The sequence below is a fragment of the Penicillium mononematosum genome (assembly GCF_028829835.1).
Source record: "Penicillium mononematosum strain IBT 11891 chromosome Unknown utg000001l:1.0-4488741.0:1.0-4491989.0, whole genome shotgun sequence".
Classification (NCBI taxonomy): Eukaryota; Fungi; Ascomycota; class Eurotiomycetes; order Eurotiales; family Aspergillaceae; genus Penicillium; species Penicillium mononematosum.
Genome location: NW_026643271.1, coordinates 3,692,824 through 3,715,386, shown reverse-complemented (window position 1 = coordinate 3,715,386; position 22,563 = coordinate 3,692,824). Strand labels below are relative to the sequence as shown.

The window sequence follows — 22,563 nt, the reverse complement described above, 5'->3', positions numbered from 1 at the left end:
AATGTTTCAACTCTTGCCAACAATTCAACAGGTATCTAGTTTGGAATACATACCTCAATGTCGTGAATCCCATACTTCATTCGAAGCGGCAACCCTACTTCCCGTTATCTTGAATATGGAACAAGAAATCGACCCCCAAGAGCGCGATTCGCCTAAAATCGCACCTGAGTCAGACCATGACCCATACCCCGAAGGCGGCTTGAAGGCATGGTCTGTGGTTCTTGGGGCGTGGTGTGCTATGATTTCCTCAATGGGACTTTTGAACAGCCTAGGAACTCTTCAACCTTGGACAAGTACCCACCAACTCAAGGATTACTCGGAGTCAAGTATCGGTTGGATTTATGGAGGTTACACATTTTTCCTTTACTTAGGAGGTGTCCGATTTGGTAAAAATCATTCTCGTCATGTCGAGTCCGGCCTGAACTAACTCCCATTTCAGGTGCAATCCTTGATTCCCACGGACCTCTATACGTGATACTCCCGGGCTCTATTGGGATAGTACTTTCATTAATCTTTTTAAGCTTCAGTCAAGGTATGTTCCTGATATCAACCCATGGCTCTCCCTGTCATATTACCGTCTCTGCGAACTCCCAAGAAGAAACAAAGTCTAACTGCCAACCAGAATATTATCAGATATTTCTGTCATTCAGCGTCCTCGGCGGGGTATCCGCCAGTACACTTTTCGCGCCTCCATTGGCGGCCGTTGGCCATTGGTTCAATGTTCGACGCGGCTGGGCAACCGGCGTAGCCTGCACAGCGGGAGGCATTGGAGGTTGCATATTTCCCTTGATAATTCTTTTCGCAGCCCCTCGCATCGGCTTCGCATGGGCAATTCGCATAATTGCTCTGGTATGTGCAGTGACATGTTCAATTGCATGTCTCACAGTCCGAACCAGACTTCCCCCCTAAGAAAGCAGGCCCGTCGCTCGATTTCAAGGCTCTCAAAGATATCAAATACGCATCTGCGACGTTGAGCGTCTTCCTTGTTGAATTTGCGGTTTTCGTTCCGATAACATACATCACCTCCTACACACTTCATGCGGGCTTCGATGAACAGATGTCGTATGCAGTTCTTGTCTTTCTCAACCTTGGTGCTGTGTTTGGACGCTTCCTACCGGGCCTGGTGGCTGATCGATTGGGTCGGTTTAACGTTATGATCATGAGCTCCTTTATATGTTCCCTATTCACTCTCACCCTTTGGCTTTCAGCGGATCTAGTTGAACCCCACAGTTTGGGGATGGTCATTAGCTACGCTGTGCTGTTTGGCTTCTGGAGTGGATCGGCTATTAGTATTGCACCAGTTTGCATTTCTCAGGTTTGCGAAATCCAGGATTACGGGAAGAGAGTTGGGACGACATGGACGATAGTCAGCGTTGGCACCCTCATCGCTATCCCTATTGCAGGTGCTATCCAGCAGCATAACAATGGGGAGTTCTATGGGTTGATCATTTTTGGCGGTGTTCTGTACATTTCGTCTACGATTGCCTTCATCGTGTCTCGTGGCATTTGCAAAGGATGGGGCCTGAAGATAAAATTCTAGATGCTTTTATATACTATTCCCACTATTTGAACCCTTCTGGCCGTACAGATGCCTCCTTACTAATTAATTCGAGCATTGTACACGAAAATTCATATGAAAGGAAAGAAGAAGCAAACAATAGACACTTAAAAGGATGCTAAAAAAGCATTAAAAATACGCTGGAAAATATTTCGACATACAAACCTGGAAATTTACACAAACTGCTTACCTCTTAAGGACGGTGAGGCTTCAAACCGCCAACTTCCAAGTTTTCATATTCATCCATATACGCAAAACTTTGCTTTGCTAACTACGAGTAGTAAGGTCTCTATCATAGTAATTCAGGTACTTCAATATGCAGCCTGTCTAAGATCAGATATAGTTAACTAAATGAGGCATATTAAGGCAGAAAAACCAGGCATCTGACCCAAAGGCCGCTATATACCACCGCAACTTCAGTTAAATGCTTTGAGATCTTGCGTGGTTGTAATCATAAGCAACCAACCATCGATAGAACAGGCATTTATCGAAAAAAGGCCCCTGGTCGATCTATGCTATGCACAGACTAACCATCTTGCAATACTATTTTGGGGTTAACTAAAGCTATATATACGGCTCGTAGTGACAGAACTGACTTACATCGAACTTTCCCGAAATAGCTCTAATTTCATCCTCTAAGATGAGCTGTGTGGAAATTATCTGTGTTAAGCTGTAATCACGCTTGCCCTCTGTCTCACCTATCCACTTTGTATTGATATCGGTGTCGAAGATAGGACGTATTGCCTGAATCCCACCATCACCTAAGAAAACATCGAATCCCCGCAGTTTCTGGCCGCGGAGGTCGATTATTACTTGCTTCCCTGGTAGCCGATAGCCAAAAATGATGTTCGGGGTTCCCGCATCTGCACTTATCAGATCAAATCCAGTGATATACGTCTTCGTTCCCTCAGGTAAGATAGACACGGCCAAGCCGATAATGGTTTTCACTGAAACAGTTTGCACAACGGCATAGTGGTATGCATAGCAGGTTAGGCATGTAGTGTGATCTTGCCCCTGTTGGGAAGTTCTATCGCATCGCATCACAGTAGAAGCCTCTTTCCAGGATACTCCAGTAAGCAAATTATTCTGGGGTCTAGGCTGATCGTCAAAGGCTTTAACCATCGAACACCTATCTGCTAGCCATTGATTGTTTCTCCAAATTCGGCGTAAGGTCCAGAGTTGAAGATGTGGCTGGTCGATCCTTGCCGTGCAATGGTAGATCAATCGCCAGTTCTTCCTTTTGCGGTTTTGGGGCGCCTCAGCTAGACAGGCCAGAAACCCGCGGTCTCCGTTTACTCGGAATCTTGTCTTCCAGAATGTCTGGAGTTGGAAAAGAAGTCCCATCGCTCGGGAGGCATATCGAAGGCTGAAGAAATCGACAGTAGAAAGGTAAGCTGCGATTTCAAGCCGTATCTCCATCGCGAGTAAGCCGAAGCAGTCAGTCCCAGAAGTCGGGTTGTTTCTAGAGTGTGTATTTTCGCGTTTCACTTTGGGAAGTTTTCTCGTGGCGTCTCCAGTCCCCCGGATAACAGGTCGTTCCAGAGGATGTCATAGATCTTCCTTTCCCATCGTGGGATTTAGATCTATGTGCATAGGTGTCAATCAGTATGACTATTCTCGTAGGGATAAAAACCTCACCTTCGACAGCTCTTGCTGAGCCAGGGATATTCTTGCAGACTTCGAAAAGCCTATTCAAATCGACCTCCTCGTTTGCAAAGTGCTTAACCAAGGCCGACCAACAAGACTCATGGAACAAGAAAGCCTCATTATCCTGTGCCTTATTATGCCAAGGGCCGTATTTCTCAAAATCCCAATCACTCAGGGGAGCCTCAAGATACTCTTCAAGCCAGTCAAAGTCGGTTACAGCAACATCCGACAACTTGGTTCCGTCGGGGGTTAAATACACTATGAATGTTGAGTTTGATGAAATACATAATTCTATACTCCCCATCCACTGCGAACTTACCCGCTCGATATCTTGCCATCCAAGGATAATCGGGATCGGGCATGAAAAGCGATAAGCAAGAGAAGCAGAGAAGATAAGGACATGGGCTTGTTTTGGACATGGGCACCGTGGGATTCAGTGATTCAGTGTCCATGGCCTGTCAAATTTCATCAATAGGATTATAATCGAATATCTGATACAAGGCGCTGATTGCAGGCGAGATATAAATAATTAGGTATGAAGCGGTCATCGTGACATCAACAAGGAAAATAAATGCTTCATTTCCTTGGGGTTGGACACTACACTTCTGTCGAAGTCCATACGAGGCAATATTTCAGAGCGCAAGAAGCAAAGAAAGATCCGATGGATGGATATCTAGGTAGTGCTCTCCACTATGGGCATGTAGGAATGTTAATGATCGCCCGGAACAAGAGAAACAAAGATAACGGAGAAAGCGTGCTCTTGCCCAATCCTACTCTTTCTCGGTAGCTAGGATTGCTTCTACCCTCCAGATATCCCTCGCGAGCCTCGTGATATCCTCATGAGTCATGGTGAAATCGTCCTCGTTACCTAGGGGATCTCGGAGGAAAAGGCTTCTGAAGGGTATCTCGAACCCCCCACCAATGATAGGATCTTGGGTAGACGGTCGTGGTTTTTCGATCCACATTTTTTGAACTGGGGCTGCGATAACTCGGTCCGGATGGTCTCTGGTAGGCTGATGTCTTAGCCCCCCACTGCTCGAGTGTGACTCGTTTGCTCTGTCGATGCACAGACGCAGTCATCGCAAACTCGACTTGCCCTTGCGAAGCTTGAAGCCATAGCCTCATGTCTTGTTCGACCTTGTATCTTAACTCGGTATAGATGACTTCGAGAATAAATGTGGGCCATTTCATTGACCGAGGTGGAGGAACGGCGAATGGGTGAATTACCTGATCTGCTCTTTTTTGGATTGTCGCCAAAATTCCGTCATGCATCGAGGGGACCCCATTGTCATCAAAGACGGTGAGTTTGTAATTTCCAGTTCCAGTAAAGAGTAATTCGGACCCGACGTTCATGGCATGTGCCTTTTGATCGATCCATCTCGTTACCGCCATCGCCGCTGAACTATGCCAAAGTGATTCCATCTTTAGAATGAGAACCTCTGTGTTCGGGTCGAAGAATTTTGTGCATATAGTCAACATCTCGTGGTCAGAGTTGCGAATCTCGTCAAATGCACGTTTATCAACGTCGTAGAAAACAATCCACGGCCCATCCGCTCGAGAACCATCTATGAAGCTGGTCGCCGCTGATTCAATTGCGCGAATACACTGCTCGAGATCTTGGTATATATACTCGAGGGTTGTAGAGGGGTATGGGTCTACTATGGCCCGTCCCTGGGCGCTCACCGAGGATGGAGCGGCCATTTTTCAAGGAAGGAATAGGTAGTGGGATCTGGCGAAAAAAAGAGACATATTGGAATCTATGCGCGCTATATTTTACTTATATATTATGTGAATGACGTCTTAGTTACCTTATGACTACCACGTACGATCATTGGTTTAATCGACTTGGCATTATTAACTCTGTTTTCCAGATATACATGTGTTACTTATATAGTCTTACCTAGTAATAAACTTCATGGAAAACGAAATAAAAAGGCTGAAACTAATAGGAATGGGTGAAGGGCCACTCCACTCCTGATGCTCCACTCCACAAATTCCGATAGTACATTTTCGGGCCGATTTATTCAACAATTGTCCGATATGGTGTAGTGGCTAACATCGCCGTCTCTCACACGGCAGCCGGGGGGTTCGATTCCCCCTATCGGAGGCTCGTGCTATGTTTTTTAATATGTATGCATTGCATACAATATCACATTCAAGATGTCAATTCGTTGCAGCCAAGCGCCGGTTAAATTTCATCAAAGTGGCGATTTTTTTAGCCTTTCTGCTTAGAAAGGACAACTTTTTGCTGGAGTAAAAATAGCAGCAGATAATTAATTATATCGTAATGAACTAGATCACAAAGAGAATTTAATGATATAGTAGCATTGGTACTCTGTACACTTAGCATGGTTCGCATGAATGATTCGTACTTTTGTATATGCAGGACAAAAACCTTATACGCCTATATGTATGTACATGTATGCACGCACCTACTATAACCACCTGCTTGCTTCTCTTTGTCGCGTGTAAAAAAAAAAGGTGATACATTTGGTACGCTATCAAAAAGATGTCTCACTGCAATCTCCGATAGGGGGAATCGAACCCCCGGCTGCCGTGTGAGAGACGGCGATGTTAGCCACTACACCATATCGGATTTTGGATGGAAGTCATCGAGATAATTGAATCCTTGAGAATGACCGCTCTCTTCTTATGGTCCGCGACTGATGCTAATCGTTTGAATACTAAACTCATCCTAAAGAAAGAGTGCTATGTTATCAAGATATAGGCTGGGCTTTTAAACACATAGATGGTCGCAAAGGGCTTTAAGTATGTACTATAACTGGACTGATACTTCGTGGTTTTTCACCTTTGTTAGGTGGTGCTTTAGCGCTGCCAAATGTTCGTATATTAGGAGGAGATTCTCAGGATGGTACGCATACTACAGTTAGTAGTCTTTGCCATCTGCGATGAAGATAGCTCCCCACTGTGGAGTATGTCGTATATAAGCTTATGTCTTGAAGGAGCTAGGTTAGGCGCTACTCTGGTGTTACCTCATGATTGGTTGTTAACAAGTGGCCGCACTAAGGGACGATGGCTTCCAAAGTGGGGTTCTCTTTCTTACTTTGCTCTTTGGCCCGTTGACCTTGCCAGCAAGGGTGCGTCTTGGCCACCATTCACGGCCAGAGAGGAAGACATATATTGAGGCCACAAGTCCCTGACGTAGACATGTTTTCGCGTGGAAGACATTGGAGCTCAAGTAGAAATGAGTTGGTTTTGAAAGCCTCGCAAATTATGCGCTAGACTCTCAGTCGCCAAACGCCATCTCCTTTTCTCCATTGGAGGAAATTCAGGATCCTTCCGGGGTCATTTCGCGGGGTAGTGACCGTTCGGGGTAGAACTCGCCGAGCCCATAGTGCGCGGATGAGATGACACCGAGACGTGTCCGACTCAGGGATCCGTCAGGTTCTTTTAAGATCGATAATATTTATCTTGGATCCTGCACGTCCAATCGCTCCCCACTAAGCATTGTATTTTACATAGATAGAGAGATCAAACATCATGAGCATCAGACTTCATGTTCGGAGGCCGGCGTTCGAAGACATTCTGAATGGCTCACGTTAAACATTTGCCCGTGGTACTCCGAGTCAAGCACTAGCGCTTATCCTTTAGCTCCTCGATTAAATTTACTCGCTCATTATGATAGGCTCGACAGAGCTGAACCACCTGACAGGGAGTCAGGAGGGTGGGATTTCAGGCTGCACAAAGAGAAAACTTGGGGGCACAGGCATCGCACTAACTGAACGAGGATTCTGGACTGTCCCCTGCAATCCAAAGCAGGAAATTATCCGGCGAATGGAACGCCACATCTAGACGCAAACCACCACATCCAGCCACAAAATTGCCACTACAGCGTACCCCGCAAAGGAACCATAACATTCCCTCCCGACTAGTATCTATCGGGACTAGTACCTGTCAGATTACTTCGCTCGACAAGATCCCACCATAATCAAATGACGCTGCTACCGTAGTGCCCGGGAAAATGACCATCATGATTGGAGATGTTGGGTTCAGGAGGTCAAGGTCCGGAGCAAACTTCACTCAATTGAGCTCAGATCGGCACCATCCCGAGCGTGTCGTCGCAGGTATAAAGGTCTGAAACCCCAAGTCGTGTCTGCCTCTCTTTCATTCACCCGTTTCTCTCAGAAATCGTCAACATGAATAGCGAAATCACAGAGAAGCAGACCTCAGCGTCGGAGGTCGAGGCGCAGCCCACCTCCATGGGCGGACCTGTTCACGATGTCGGCGAGAAGGTCGACTACGACAGAGCGGGCGCCATCGAAGCCGAGGTGGCCGAACATAATATGACTGTGCTCCAGGCTGTCAAGGCCTATCCCGCTGCCAGCTGGTGGGCATTCGTGATGTCATGCACTATTGTAAGCCCGTTGTCCATGATAGGCAGATCCTTTCTCTAACGTTGCGATAGATCATGGAGTCATACTGTGTTTTCTTAATGGGACAGTTCATAGCGACAAAGAAATTCGCCGAGGACTTTGGTGTACAGAGCGAAAAGACAAATGAGTGGATTATCGAAGTTTCATGGCAGTCAGCATTCCAGTGTAGCGGGCCAATCGGTGCTTTCATCGGTGTATTCATCGCAGGTCCCATTACCAGTCGGATTGGATATCGATGGGCAACCATTGGCGGTCTCATGTTCTTGAACGCCTTCATCTTCATCTTCTATTTCGGCAACAGCCAAGGGATGTTTTTTGCGTCCCAGATCCTGGAAGGCATCCCGTGGGGCATTTTTATCGCCAATGCACCCGCCTACTGTGCCGAAATTGTACCAATGAGATTGAGAGCTCCAGCGACGCAGATGTTGCAGATGTTCTGGGCGATTGGGTCGATTATAGTCGGCGGTATCACTTACCACTACCAATCCAGGCCTGACGCGTCATCGTACAGGTTCGTCAACTTCCATAGATGCCATCGAGGAGCACCGTACTAACAGTCATTCCAGAGTTCCCATTGCACTTCAGTGGATGTTTCCTACTCCCCTCGCTATCCTACTCTTCCTTGCGCCTGAATCGCCCTGGTGGCTCGTACGACAGGGCCGTCTGGCTGAGGCAGAGAAGGCTGTCAGACGCCTTGGACGCGCAAGTGCTAATGATAATCCCGCTGATGCAGTCGCAATGATGCGTCGCACGATTGAACTCGAGAAGACTGAGAAGAAGCCCAGTCTCGTTGAACTGTGGAGAGGTACCGATCGCTACCGCACATTGATTGTGTGCGGTGTGTACGCATCTCAGAATCTGACAGGCAATCTAATTGCTAACCAAGCGGTTTACTTTTTCAAACGTGAGTCGAGCCATTTCCTGCAACCTCACAGTAGACTAACACCAGCTCAGAGGCCGGCATGGCACCCGATACCGCATTTGCACTTGGTCTCATCACTTCTGCCCTCCAGTGGATCATGGTCATGCTCTCTTGGATCCTCACCACGTACCTCGGCCGACGCACCATCTATGTCTATGGTCAATTCATCAACTGTGCATTCTTGGTCGCGCTCGGTATTGCGGGTTCAGTTGGCCGTAGTACTGCGGCTAGCAATGCGCAAGCATCACTTGGCTTGATAGTATCCGTCCTGTTCTGCTTGGGACCCGCCCCTGCCTCATGGGTCATCATCGGAGAGACATCTTCCGTTCGTCTCAGGCCACTGACAACTGGTATTGGACGAGGTGCCTACTACTTGGTCAATATTCCTTGCATCTTCCTTTCCAGCTACTTGCTCAACACTGATAAGTGGGACCTGGGCGGCAAGAGCGGCTACGTCTGGGCTGGTACCGCCTTTATCTGCACCGCCATGTCTTGGATCTGGATTCCAGAGATGAAGCACAGATCCTTCCGTGAGATCGACATTCTGTTCCACCGTCGTGTCCAGGCTCGGAAATGGAAGAAGACGGTCATCGATATCCACGATGATGAGTAGATGGAAATTGCTGTTCGGAGAAGCTCGAGTGGTACTGCTTGTGCAGGAATAGGTGGTAGAGTTGAGTTCCTTACTAGATACTGACAAATCTTGCCCTTACCGTTACGCCTACCTAAGTCTGGTTATATATGCGGATTGAAAATTGTAACGTCTAGAAAATTGCCTTACGTAGCTAGTGCCTAGAATCCTCCCTCGAGGTTAGAACCCTGAATAATATATATACTACTCTATTAGACCCTCCTAGTCTTCGTGACAATACTGACACCTATAGGTTCCACTTCGGTTAGTTAGGCCTAGCGCGGCCTTTGAGGTTCGAAGGTTAGGACTTAATATACATACCGTACTATCGCTCGGTCAGTCTTTGTTTCGTATTCTGATTCAAAATTTCTCATTGCTATCTTGCTACCCGCATATTAACATTGGATCTACGAATTGACAACCAAGGACAAGAGACCAATGAATGCTGATGTGCCACCCAATACCAGAGTCATACCTCCCCAACCAAGGTATAACCTCGCATAGCCAGCGATAAGAGGCCCAACAAACTGACCGATTGCGATGGCCATATTGCAGAACGCATATCCCGTGCCCATCCCACTCCTTTGGTTGGGGTCGACTCCATGTGTCACCTCAATCTCCCGCACAGCATCAGATACCTCAGCCATGACCTGTGCCTGGGAGGTCGTCAGGAAAAGGCCGGCCCCAGTCACCAGCGCAATGAACCCAATTTGGTGACTAGGAGACGGACCGTCGGTTATTCGGAGTGCAACAAGTGGGAAGAATGCCAAGATCAGCTCGATAGCGATCGTTCGACGGCGCTTCCAGTCACGACCGTACCTGCTCAATGGGATGCTGAGGAAACTTGGAAGAGATATTCCCAAGAAGACTAGACCCGCATTTGTTGAGGACCATTTGTACGTCGCCATAGTGAATAGTGGTAGGGTCTGTGACATCGTTAGATACCGAAGTTCGCTGCAATGCCAAGATAATACATAACATACTGTCTCGAATGCGGCAAGGATAGACGAAATTGTGATTTCACTTAGCACTGCTGTCATGAAGCGCATGTCCACAAAGTCGCGAAGATGCAGAGAAGCTTTGCCGCAATCCTTTGGAGGCAGTAATGGCGCCTCTTCTCCAGCCAGAGATGGCACGCTTTCTTCTTGATCTACTGAATGATTAGCAACTGATCTCCCAAACATCATATCGGCCAAACTTCGGTCAGGCGTCACTTACTACCCTTCTCAAGTATCATTATGCGTAGTATGACGTCGCATACCAGCATAAAAACTGGAAACGCAAAGGCCCCGTGTACACCAAAGTGATCGAAACTGTATTCTTATGAGCAAGTCTCCCCAGTGGTCATCACTTAAAGTGCGAAGCTTACAGAAAGCCCCCTATGACAGGACCCGAAATCATTCCCCAAGTGTATGAAGTGGATACGAATGCCATATATTCCCCTCTCTTTTCAGGGGGAGCAGTGTCTGCAACGATCGCGAAACTCAAGACACCCACCACGGCCCCCGACAGACCCTGGCACACTCGAGCAATAATTAGAAGCGCTGGTGAATGTCCGAATAGAAAGACCGAGGTTGATACTGCGATTGCGATATATCCGAAGATCAAGGGGGATTTGCGGGATTGAATGCGATCGCTTATGAGGCCGACAAGTGCTATACGTAATTAGCTGACAATTACTCTTAAACTGAATCTCCTGGATACTTACGGGATGCGACAAGTAGGGCTGCTCCGTATGCTGCGAGCAATATTGATGTCCATTGTTGAACTGTGTAGCTGATTAGTATCCTGGAAAACTTCTGCGGTTGTGTGCGTAGATCCTCGTACTTCCATCGCTCGATGTGATGTTGTTCATGAGTAGGTAGGGCAGGATAGGAATGACCTAGGAAACATTTTATCAGTGTCAAGAACTATGCTGGCTTTGAATCAAGAGGTTGTACCATGCTGTAAACAAAGTTATCTGTGAATGTTGAAAGGCACATTGCCACTAAGACAAATCCGCCCGACGCTCGCAGCTCGCGAAAGCGCCCCATGCTGAACTTAGGAAAATAACCGGACGAGATGAGATAGGTTAGCCAAAAATACGTCGCAACTGAGGAAAGAGCTCCGCACGCGATGTGGATTCTCTAAAGATTAAGGAGTAGTGGTGATGAGCGAGACTAGGGAATACAATATGAACGATCCACAAGGTGACATCGATAGAGACGCAGGGGGGGCGGATGCAGACTCTAATAGTTGTCTTGACTTCTTTTCAGCTCATACATACTGGTCAGCCGCACCGTAATAAGGGGTTGGCTGGGGACAATAAAGTTTATAAGCAGGTGATTATTAAAAGACAGCCGTCTTGATTTGCAGACAAAGAGCCTAACTAGAACGGGTGTATTCTCTAAGCCGTTGTGTTGAATACATAGAATGTCTCATGAGCGCCCCTGATACGTTCAACAAAAGTCACTCCGGTCTTGGATGAAAGAGACACCAATTCGTTTTCCTCCCACTGGCGCATCTTCATGGAAATGTTGTTCTTCTCCAAGATAGTTTGATCCTCGTTATTCACGGCCTCCAGATCAAACTTGACGTATTTGATGTTACCTTCCAAATCACCTCGATGGTTCGATTCTCGGTACACGATATGAGGGAACATTGTGCTTTGAATCTCTGTGACACCCTGAGGCTGATGAAATGCGATGTCCTTTTTCTTGTGGAGGAGAGAGCCGTCGTAGATTGAAACATAGGCTTGTCCGGTTCCCGGACGTAAAACCTTGGAGACCTGATTGAGGAATGTTTCTGGCTGACCATACTCAGACAAATGACTGATGGATCCGATGGAGAATATCAGAAGATCAACCTTGGGATGCACTCTCTCTCGCATCACGGCCTCTAGATCAAGAGCGGAGCCATTAATCCAACTAACATGCCCTTTCAGAGGCCCTGTAGTGATCTTTTCAGCCTTGTCTAGCATATGCTGCGCATTGTCAACACCTAGGACTTCGGTGTTGGAAAAATCGGCATTGACCTCGGTGGTGTTACGTTCAAGACCATGGAGAACACGTCCCGTACCCGTTCCGACATCCATAACGACAAAAGGGTCATCAGGGGTAGACGGTCGCAAAGCTTTCAAATCCTGGTAGGTCTTCCAGTAGAAGGAGGCATCATCGACGGATTGCGAGCTCGGCGCAACGATGTCGTAGTAGTCGACCAAATAGGGCGAACTATAGAGATCGTTGGGTCGCTCTTGGGTAGAGACAGTCATGTTTGAGGGTATTGAATTGTATGAAGCAAAGTTGCAGAATTCGAGATTCGAGACAAGAAACAGAAATAATAAATGGAGAATAGCAACAAAATCGCAGTCTAGGAAGCCGAACACACACCCCGCGCAGTGACACAGAATTCTTCACCACTCCTCCGTATCTTCACCAAGAAATACGGAGTACTCCGCAAGCCTCTTGGCATTAGCTTCATGGCGAGCGCAATCTATCACACGAGATAGTTACTCTTTTTGTGGCTTGACGTAGCTTTTGTGATGATGCATGTTGAAGAGGCTGGCTGAAAAGGGGCGATCAGCCAGAGTGGGGGGCATTGCATGAAAGTGTGATGAACCCCACAGATTGAAAACCCAGCTGGGCACAACTCGACGCATGCACCTCAATTTGACAGCTCATCGACTGCATTTTGGGGTACATGAGCATTACTAAGGCGTCACATGCACTCATAGAACGCCAATTTAACTTTGATAAACATTTTACATTATACTTGGACACGGAGTACTCCGTATACTACCATTCGGGAAGAGGGACTCAAGAGAGAAGTCTCTATGTATCTCATGCTTCACATTGGCGCTTCACAACGCCTCCACTGTTATTCACTAGCTGAGTTACCCCGTACTGCATGCTGTACGATAGTAAATTTATGATTTCAGGAAAGAGAACCACAGCCCAGCCACGATCACGGGCACGATCACAGCCAGCCACGGCTTGAGCATGCCGGTCAGCATTGCCGCATCGGCCTCTTCTGCTCCCTGGTTGAACTCATCCGTGTTGTTGACCTTGGGATATGGCTTACTCGGCACAGGCACGCCGAGAAACGCGCATAGTGGTTCCCACCCATCACCGAGCCGGAGCTCCAGGAACCTGTCTGGGTCGACCCCATTCCGGACCCGGTCATTGTGTTGGAGATAGCGATCCATGGTCTCAGGGCTGTGGTAGTCGTTGTTGCAGATGACCTTGTAAGCCGTTTTGACCATGCGCATCTCGGGTCCAAGTCGCTTCCTGTCGAAATACTGGAGAACTTTCAATAGTGGCTTTTCCAGCCAGGGAATGATGGTACCATGGATTGATTTGAACCAAGAATCGGCGGATCGTGTGGTGAGGATTATTTTCGCGTCGGGATACAGCTTGTGAAAGTCGTCCCAGAAAAGGCAGGCCGGTATATCCAACAGCGCATCGTACGGGCCTCGCAGTTTGTCAAAATCCTTCCGATTGTACGGACGATTTCCGCCGAAGAAGCGGCAGTTCATAGCCTCCGTCCATTGATTATACATGCGACTGGGATCGTCGATGGGCTCGCACATGTGCCATGGAGTATATCCTAGTTCCTTCAATGCCAGGTACAGAGCTGGAACGTTCAGTGACAGTCTCAGGAAGGGAAACATGGGCGACAAGCTTACATGCTGTGCCAGTGCGCGAAAGTCCCACGACCACCAGCCGTAAAGGGGTTTCGGGCTCATATGGTGGCTCCTTATCGATCAAGCGGCCCATAGTCACGATGTCAGAATCCGACGGGGAGGAATTTGGGGAAAGAATGAGTTGGTAAAATCATAAACGAACATATGAGTTATAAAACTTTTCGTGAAAGGAGGAATAATTGGGGGGCATCGTCCATACACATCAATAATTCCCTGTAGTAAACCACCCCAAAGACCCACCGATACGGCGACCAATCGATCGGAAACTATTTCGTCGACGGTCTGCAGGAGGGCGAGCTGAGCTGCGGTCGGTGCTCAATATGGCGATCGATGGAGTCAAAGTTTGCAGAAGATGACAGATACATCAGTTAGTATGTGCAGTGTGACCTAAGGTACATGAGGCATGAGGCACTCAACAAGGTCGTCACATTTATAACCACGCCGTGTTGAAGTCAGTCCTGTTTGTCCTGAATACTTATTTGCCTCCACCCTATGTGAATTGGTATAGCGACAATGCAACTTCTGGAATGGGTAGTGGCTCTCACTGGTCTGGTATGGCACACTCAAGGCTCTTTCACTCCTTCACTCGAGCAATCAACTAACTTCGTCCAGTGGATACTCTCTCATCTCTGCCTCGCCATATACAATGTGCTTTTCCATCCTCTACGAAATTACCCCGGACCGAAGCTGGACGCCGCTACCGGGCTGGTTTATGTTTACCACATGGTGAGAGGAAACAGTTGCAAATACCTCGCCGGCCTCCATGAAAAATACGGAGAAGTTGTTCGAGCTGGTCCCAACGAGATTTCATACATGACCGTGTCGGCCAACAAGACAATCTTCGGGAACAAAACTACCGAGAAAATGTCCTTTGAGAAAAACCCCGCCGTGTACATTCAGGGCGAAGGCACAGCGCAGAATATTCTCTTCGCCAGCACTGGCGAACATCCGCGTTTCAAGAAGCTCATGTCCCCAGCATTCTCCGAGCAGGCAATCAAAGAGCAGGAGCCGACGATTCAACAATATACTAGTATGATGATTGACGCATTAAGAAACAATCGATCGGGAGATGCATGCTATCCCGATGCAAATGGAATCGCAAACATCGGAGCTTGGTGCAATTTCCTCATTTTCGATATTCTGAGCTGCCTCTCCTTCGGCAAACCCATCGGCTGTCTCCAGATGGCTGATTACCACGAGTGGGCCAATGTGATCTTTGGTGCCATGAAGCATTCCCATTTCTTGCAGTGCGCCCACCGACTCAAACCCTACCACCGGCTCCTCGAAAGATTGATCCCTGGAGATATCAGTGGCCCTTACGAGACGCACATGCAAAACGTGCGAAAGAATCTACGCGAACGCGAGACAATGGAAAACCTTGCCCGGGCAGACTTTGCGTCTTTTATCCCCAAAGGAATGTCCGAAGACGAATTGGTCGACAATGTGAACATTCTTGCTACCGCTGGTAGCGAAACGACGGCCACCACGCTCTCTTCACTTTTCTACTATCTGACACATAACCCTGACAGTTACCAGAAACTGGTCGACGAAGTCCGATCGACTTTTTCGAGTGAGGAGGAAATCACTTTCAATGCCGTGGCTAGCCTGAAATACCTAAAGGCCGTCATCCAGGAAACTTTCCGAATTCACCCTTCAGTTCCAGTCGGGTTACACCGTATTACCCCTAAAGCTGGGAGCTATATTGATGGGAAATGGGTACCTGGTGGGGTAAGTACCAGTCATGATCCCCGATGCAGCATGCAGCTGATACATGCACAGACTTGGGTGTCAGTTGCCCTCCTCGCAGCTTACAGATCACCGAGGTACTGGAAGCAGCCGGAGGATTTCCTTCCAGAGCGGTGGCTGGAGGACCCAGAATTTGCTTCGGACAATCGCCAGATCTGGGCACCTTTCTCCATTGGCCCAAGAAAATGCATTGGAATCAAGTAAGTCCCCTGGAGCTGGCCAGATTGGGAATTATTTGCTGATCAAATTTTCACACAGCTTGGCGTACCTGAATATGCGATTGATCGTGGCACGACTGCTGTGGAACTTTGACTTTGATCCGCAACCCGATAATGTCGATCCGCACGAGCTGAAGGAATATGGGGTCTGGCAGGGTCAGGTTCCACTGAATTTGAAGATCCGCGATGCAAGGGCGTAACTGAGTGGGGTGTAGATAAGCCACGACGAAAACGAGTTGATTTGGAGACTGTGCTTGGTATGCAGAAGAATGATGTATCACAGTATGGAGTAACTTAGACTCAGCCAGTTTGGGCTGTTGTATGTATTGATTGTGCATGTGGAGGTACCGTGCAGGATGCAGCTGCATGACGACTGAGGGTCTAGATCTCAATAAGCAAAAATACCTAGGTAACCTCCAGGGCTGAAGAATATGGGAGCTGAGTATCTCAGCGTGGCGCTATTGATTTAGCCTTTCTATACAATAATGGTAATTGGAATACCTGCATGGTACATATCTGCGGACTTGTCACATTTTTCAGGGTCACTAAGGCAAGCGAAGCGCAAGCCATAAAAAAACTGGCAGGTCCGAGAGCCCAAAGAGTTCATCAACAGACAAATTCAGTCATAGAACGAAAACTTATTCATACCTACCCAATTTCAACATTAACAATGGCCCTCAAGCTCATCACCATTTTCGGTGCCACCGGGAACCAGGGAGGTTCGGTGGCACGGTCATTGCTGAAGAATCCAGCATTTCACGTCAGGGGAATCACTCGCAATCCCGAGTCAGACGCAAGCAAAGCTCTTATCTCCCAAGGTGCTGAAATGGTCCAGGCGAATGGCCTTAATCCCGACGAGATGAAGGCGGCCTTTCGGGGGTCCTGGGGCGTCTTTCTGAACATCAACTCAGATGACAAGGTTCGTCTTTAACTTGCATGGCCTGATAAAAATATACTAAATATAGCTCTACTGAAGGCGTTCACTAACCCAGAGAACCCAAGTGAGTTTGACATGGGTAAAATTATCGTGGATGCTGCGGCGTCCGCGGGAGTGCAACATTTCGTGTTTAGCTCTGGTCCTCCATGCTCAGAGATGACAAGTGGCAAAGTGTCAATGAAAGCAATGGACAGTTAGTTCCGAATCCTTCTTTTTCCCTACTAAAATTTTGCTAATACTCTTCTAGTGAAGTACAAGACCGAGCAGTACCTCCGAAGTCTCGGGGCTTTCAAGTCGGTGCTTCCACTTGGTCCAGGGTGGTTTTTGGAAAACTTCCTTAGCAAAGAGGTGGCGCCTGTGTTTGGAGGATTTCCTTATTTCCCAAATGACGCAGGACTTCTGGTTTTCTCTACGCCCTACTGGGGTGGGAAGGAAGACGTGCCCTGGCTGAGTATCTCGGACGATTTTGGAGACATTGTGCAGGGTGCCTTGCTGGATCCAGAAACCTGGAATGGCCATTTCATCCATGGACTCAGTGACATACGCAGCTTCAAAGAGCTTACTGAGGACTTCCAAGAAGTTACCTCGCGCAGGGCAACTTGGTCCCCTATCCAGCCTTCCTGGGAGGAATTCCAGACACATGGGATTCAAGAACTGGAAGATGTGAAGCTCATGTTTGGCTTTACGCAGATAACTGGCGGCAAATACTTCGGTACTACTACGGAATCCCACACCGCTAGTAAATTGAAGAAGGCAACAGCTGTGGCGTTGGGGTATCCGGAGGACAAACACGGTCTGGTGACCGTAAAGGAATGGTTCGCAGCTCGATTCGGAAATGCCACTTGGTGCAAGGACAACGGAATCACTGAGTAAGATTAGGGTACGGAGTACTAGAATCACTGCGGAGTCCTCGGCTTGAATAATTTACAATATTTTGCCGGATTTACGTTGCTTAGTTCTCTGTATACCCTCCTACGGTAGCTTATATTCAGTAACCCAAGGACCTTTACTACGGGGATACTTTCCGGGGAATAGCTGACGAGAAGTAGCCATATGCAGGAAAGAGTAATCAACAGTAGAGAGAGCTATACAACATAGAATTGTCGAGCTGCCTAGAGGCTGTACGCGCGATGATCAGCGCAATACGAAGGGATGGTCCCGTAACACCTCAGTTCACAGCTCCACAGGGTGTAATAATACATATCAGTAGGCGTATTGATCGAATTCAAATATCTACAACAGGAGAGCTGAGGTGGTTTACGCACCCAGCAAAGTCAATTAATAGGCTTGCATGGCGCATGCAGGTGGAAAAAAGATCACATCACCCGCGAAACGTGACGGGAAATATAGCGCGCGGAGAAGCTGGGTGACCCGCATGGAGGATTTGTCCCTACGCTTACCGACGTATTAGTTGCCTTCATTTTTATTAGGGCTTTGTACGGAGTACGGAGTACAGCAATGAACGTGTGGAATTGCATCTATCAAGTCCCTGCAAGTGGGTATAAGTATATCGCGCATGAAGACCGACTGCTGGCATTTTCCGAGACCTTACGCCAATAAGATGCAGTACCTAGATAGTTTCAATTTTGTGGGACTCAGACTCACCATTTTCCATTTTGGAGAGCAATGGCTGGCTGAGCTGATAATGCAGGCATTTCAGTTTACGTACTGCAGCCATTGACAAACTTTAGCTGATTTTACGGAGCTCAGCTACTCCATGCAGTGCTGCCTGGGTCCTGATGCAGAATATTAAAAAAAGGAACATATAAACATATAAAATTCAAGGATTTTGGCGCATCACGTCTTCTATTATCGAAGTCACACCATATCCTTAATCTTTTATACCAATGCCTTCTGAAGTTCTATCTTATCCGGAAGAATACGACCTGGTAGTACACCAGGGCCGTGGTCTTGGTCAGCTCTTCGAGACCAAAGCGAGGCAATCACTCGATTCTGTGGCGGTGATTGACGGCGAAATTACGCTCACCTACGAAGAATTGCACCTCCAAGCTCTGCAAATCTCCCAGGAACTATTCAAAGACAACCTGCAGATTGAAGAGCCTGTCGGGATACTTGTGCAGCATGGCTGGGCAGATGTTGTGGCTCAGATGGCAATCATCTACGCTGGAGGAAGTTGCGCACCGATGGACCCAGCATTACCAGACGTGCAAATCGAGGGTCGCCTAGAGAAACTTGGAGCCCGTTACATATTGGTTGACCGGGCGAACATGAGCCGAGGGATTCATTTTCAGCAAATCATTTTGGACGATTATCCAATTTGGACACCCCAAGATGCCTGGGAAGCAGAAAAAGACCTCCCGGTCATCACCTCACTCGAACATCGAACACATTTGATTCACACATCGGGCACAACAAGCGAGCCAAAGGCGGTCCAGATTGCTGCTCGCTCAATCTTACAAGTTGTATATCATGCACCATTTGAGCCCATCGATTCTACGGATACTGTTGCTCATGTGAATAACACGAGTTTCGATGTGTCGCTGTTTGACATATGGGTGCCTCTCTTGCGTGGAGCCCGGATTGCTGTCTTGAGCAAGGTCATCTTACTGGACCTTCCAGCAATGGCAGCGGCAATCAAGGAGAATGATATTACAATCATGGCCACGACAACCGCCCTCTTGAACCTCGCGGCCTCGACCTTTCCGCGTGCGTTTTCACAGCTGAAGATATGTTTCATTGGAGGTGAAGCTGCGAACGTGACTGCTATTGAGAAGATCATGCAGCAAGGTCCGCCGCAAAACCTAATCAATGCGTACGGGCCAACAGAATGCTGCATCTTTTGCCTCGCCCATAAAGTCACACCGGAGGACGTTCAAAGTGGCAGTGTCAGTATCGGTAAGCCAATTGGCAAAACTATTGCTCGCATCTGTGATGAAACTGGAGCACCAGTTTCGGATGGAGAGGAAGGCGAACTATGGATTGGCGGAGCTGGCGTGTCTCCTGGATACGTTAATCGACCCGAAAAGGATCAGTCAGCTTTTGTGTACTTGCCGAACGAGAAGAAAGCCCAAAGATTCTATCGCACGGGAGACAGAGTCAAGAGGCGCCCTGACGGGGAGATCGATTATGTGGGACGACAGGACCATCAAGTCAAGGTCCGCGGGTATCGCATTGAGCTCGAAGCTGTCGAGACCGCAATGCTCCAAACTGGACAGTTCTCCGAGGCCGTGGCATTGAAGGTAGAAGCAGGTGGTGATGCAGGCTCTATCCTTGTTGCATTTGCTGTGGCAACCTCAACTAAGCCTCGTGCAATGGTCAGTGCCATTGATTCACTGAAGAATACGCTTCCTGACTACATGGTCCCGCAAATTGAGTTAATGTCGAAAATGCCCCTCAACAGTCACGCAAAGATTGACCGCAAATATCTTGTCAATTTGTACCGTGAGCGGTGGGCAAGTTCCAACACTCTTTCGACCAAGCAAATCAACACTGGAAGTACCCTGCAGCAACTGGCAAGCCTTTGGGTCAATATACTTGGGCTCTCATATCTGCCACAAGATCCCGACACCGATTTCTTCAAACTTGGGGCGACATCCCTCCAAGCATCGCTTCTCATCAGCCAAATTCGAAAGAATCTGGGAGCAGATGTCTCACTTCTCACACTCTACGACCACTCCAACCTCGGCGATCTGGCGTCGACTATTGAAAAGTCGCAAGACCGCATCGCCGACACTGTTCGCCATGAGGAGAATACCTGGATCGAAGACACCCATATCGCGGATGACCTTGCTCCCCCATCAGGACCGGCCATTGACTGGCGCCGGGATACAGAAGGTCGTGTGTTTTTCACAGGAGGCACTGGCTTTGTGGGTGCGTTTCTTCTGGCCGACCTCCTTCGCACTCACGAGGTTCATCAAGTGGGATGCTTGGTGCGTGCTGCAAATCCGACGATAGGTCTCGAGCGTATCAAACGAGCAATGGGAAAATACGGCCAGTGGGAGGAACGCTTCGTTGATAAATTGCTGGTCCTCTGTGGGATATTGGAAGATGTTTACCTGGGTCTCGGCTATGAGCGTTTCCACGAAATTGCGAGCTGGTCGAGTGTTATTTTCCACCTGGGCGCCCGAGTCAACTACACTCAGCCATACTCTCTTCATCGCCCTGCCAACGTCATTGGTACGAGAAATATTCTGCGCCTCGCATGTGCGGGGGGTCGCACCAAAGCAGTCCACTATGTCTCCAGCATCTCCTGCTTTGGCCCAACTGGATTCGTGACGGGAACTAAATTGATCACTGAGGATGAGCCCCTTCTCAAGCATGTCAAGGCACTCGCCTATGACCACGGGTACGCCCAATCTCAATGGGTCGCCGAAACCTTGCTGAGGCGTGTGATGGACCGCAATTTCCCCGTTGCCATCTACCGCCCCGGTTTCATCACTGGTCACAGTAAAACTGGAGCCTGCAATCCGGATGACTTTTTCAGTCGCCTGATTCATTCTTGTGCTGAAATGGGGTGTTACCCTCTGCTCCCAAATCAAAGGAAGGAATTTGTTCCGGTTGACTATGTCAATGCTACGATTCTACACATCGCCTCGTCCGCATCGTCTTCACTGGGTCACGCCTACCATATCGTTCCGCCTAGTCGCAACTCGTCGATCGACATGAATGAGACAATGGACCTCGTTGGATCTGCATCTGGAACTACCATCAAAGGGATTCCTTATCAAGAATGGATAGACATCCTAGCTGAGAAATCCCCCGCCAGACTGCAGCCGCTTCAGCCCATGCTCGCTGAAAAAGCGCACGAGGGGTTGACCAGGTGGGAACTATACGAGAATATGCCCGTGTATGACACCACAAACACAGATCGTATGTTGGATACTTTAGAAGGCGGTCTTGAGTTTCCGGTCCTCGATCGAGGACTCATGGACAAGTATGTGTCATACCTCTCGGGCTTTTAGTTAGGTATAATAGATTATAATTGCCATACTTCCCTCAAGCTTCCTGATAAATCTATACCAGAAAAATCCATTATGCATTTCGATCTATAACTCGTATTCCCCGCTTGATTGGAAGGCGGCGGGCTTTGGAGTTTCATAAAGCGATCGGTCCCAATTTTCTCTGCCATTGTACATTCATCGAGGGATCCTTTGGGGCTTAGTAGAGTCTTCGGATCAAGGAGCTCTGCACCTTTCTTGGGGATCTCCTTGGACACTGTATCATTAGACCGAGTCTGATATCCTTGCTTGCAGGAAATGTATTGTAGCAATATCGCCCACAAAGCCTCGGATCTTCTGGATCCTGTCCACTCTGTTGTTTTTCCCCCGGGAGTCGGTAGTAACAAAAACATATCTCACGATACTCCGATAGGGGGAATCGAACCCCCGGCTGCCGTGTGAGAGACGGCGATGTTAGCCACTACACCATATCGGATCTGGTACAACGATGTATGCTGTTAGGTTTGCCTTGAACCTTTTGGTTTAGCGCTTTTTTTACATCAGCTCCTTGCGTGGTTCTCTCTGCGCTCCCTTGTATGTCCGTCGTTTGTTACACTCATCTGTCCCCCAAGGCTGATTTCATGAGCCATTTTTGCTATTGATTCGGACTACCTCAGGATGCATCTAGGCAGGTTCTTACAACAATGTATGATAACTGGGAAGTACTACCATATCTAGTCTGGAAGATAACCAAGGTTTGGATTTCTAGCTTGATCTGGTTAAGCTTTGAAGAAGCCGAGTCTAGATCAGATCAGTAAGCCGAAGACAAAGAAGCTGATCATCTGCCCAGATACATCTCCGTCACAGATAGCATTTCCCGCTTCCGGCGTTCCCGAAGTATGAATGTAAAACCCTTTCTATTTCCTGTTGC

General features: G+C 48.1%; 10 protein-coding genes across 10 annotated transcripts; 5 read left to right on the top strand and 5 right to left on the bottom strand.

The window, feature by feature from the left end:
- Positions 1-115: 115 nt before the first annotated feature.
- N7519_001412 (putative oxalate/formate antiporter) lies at positions 116-1,540 on the top strand (the record flags this gene model as incomplete). The annotated part of the gene is made up of 4 exons (XM_057288190.1): positions 116-386; positions 440-532; positions 806-849; positions 887-1,540. The coding sequence occupies 4 exons, from the start codon at positions 116-118 to the stop codon at positions 1,538-1,540; spliced, it is 1,062 nt and encodes a 353-aa protein (XP_057154273.1).
- Positions 1,541-3,106: 1,566 nt separating this feature from the next.
- N7519_001411 (uncharacterized protein) lies at positions 3,107-3,567 on the bottom strand (the record flags this gene model as incomplete). Its single annotated transcript, XM_057288189.1, has 3 exons — positions 3,107-3,141; positions 3,197-3,463; positions 3,525-3,567. The coding sequence occupies 3 exons, from the start codon at positions 3,565-3,567 to the stop codon at positions 3,107-3,109; spliced, it is 345 nt and encodes a 114-aa protein (XP_057154272.1).
- A 408-nt stretch (positions 3,568-3,975) lies between these two features.
- On the bottom strand, positions 3,976-4,906 carry N7519_001410 (uncharacterized protein; the record flags this gene model as incomplete). Its single annotated transcript, XM_057288188.1, has 2 exons — positions 3,976-4,210; positions 4,278-4,906. The coding sequence occupies 2 exons, from the start codon at positions 4,904-4,906 to the stop codon at positions 3,976-3,978; spliced, it is 864 nt and encodes a 287-aa protein (XP_057154271.1).
- Positions 4,907-7,362: 2,456 nt separating this feature from the next.
- N7519_001409 (putative MFS maltose transporter) lies at positions 7,363-9,134 on the top strand (the record flags this gene model as incomplete). Its single annotated transcript, XM_057288187.1, has 4 exons — positions 7,363-7,581; positions 7,632-8,110; positions 8,166-8,503; positions 8,554-9,134. The coding sequence occupies 4 exons, from the start codon at positions 7,363-7,365 to the stop codon at positions 9,132-9,134; spliced, it is 1,617 nt and encodes a 538-aa protein (XP_057154270.1).
- Positions 9,135-9,559: 425 nt separating this feature from the next.
- On the bottom strand, positions 9,560-11,185 carry N7519_001408 (MFS transporter; the record flags this gene model as incomplete). The annotated part of the gene is made up of 7 exons (XM_057288186.1): positions 9,560-10,078; positions 10,136-10,305; positions 10,371-10,465; positions 10,522-10,807; positions 10,861-10,920; positions 10,980-11,034; positions 11,093-11,185. The coding sequence occupies 7 exons, from the start codon at positions 11,183-11,185 to the stop codon at positions 9,560-9,562; spliced, it is 1,278 nt and encodes a 425-aa protein (XP_057154269.1).
- A 353-nt stretch (positions 11,186-11,538) lies between these two features.
- N7519_001407 (class I SAM-dependent methyltransferase) lies at positions 11,539-12,402 on the bottom strand (the record flags this gene model as incomplete). Its single annotated transcript, XM_057288185.1, has 1 exon — positions 11,539-12,402. The coding sequence occupies one exon, from the start codon at positions 12,400-12,402 to the stop codon at positions 11,539-11,541; it is 864 nt and encodes a 287-aa protein (XP_057154268.1).
- Positions 12,403-13,056: 654 nt separating this feature from the next.
- N7519_001406 (sulfotransferase family protein) lies at positions 13,057-13,906 on the bottom strand (the record flags this gene model as incomplete). The annotated part of the gene is made up of 2 exons (XM_057288184.1): positions 13,057-13,763; positions 13,816-13,906. The coding sequence occupies 2 exons, from the start codon at positions 13,904-13,906 to the stop codon at positions 13,057-13,059; spliced, it is 798 nt and encodes a 265-aa protein (XP_057154267.1).
- A 440-nt stretch (positions 13,907-14,346) lies between these two features.
- On the top strand, positions 14,347-15,997 carry N7519_001405 (cytochrome P450; the record flags this gene model as incomplete). The annotated part of the gene is made up of 4 exons (XM_057288183.1): positions 14,347-14,385; positions 14,446-15,561; positions 15,613-15,779; positions 15,838-15,997. 4 exons carry the CDS (start codon positions 14,347-14,349, stop codon positions 15,995-15,997), a joined length of 1,482 nt encoding a protein of 493 aa, XP_057154266.1.
- A 470-nt stretch (positions 15,998-16,467) lies between these two features.
- N7519_001404 (NmrA/HSCARG family protein) lies at positions 16,468-17,607 on the top strand (the record flags this gene model as incomplete). The annotated part of the gene is made up of 3 exons (XM_057288182.1): positions 16,468-16,716; positions 16,774-16,927; positions 16,982-17,607. 3 exons carry the CDS (start codon positions 16,468-16,470, stop codon positions 17,605-17,607), a joined length of 1,029 nt encoding a protein of 342 aa, XP_057154265.1.
- A 974-nt stretch (positions 17,608-18,581) lies between these two features.
- N7519_001403 (non-ribosomal peptide synthetase) lies at positions 18,582-21,656 on the top strand (the record flags this gene model as incomplete). The annotated part of the gene is made up of 1 exon (XM_057288181.1): positions 18,582-21,656. The coding sequence occupies one exon, from the start codon at positions 18,582-18,584 to the stop codon at positions 21,654-21,656; it is 3,075 nt and encodes a 1,024-aa protein (XP_057154264.1).
- Between the last annotated feature and the right edge of the window lie 907 nt (positions 21,657-22,563).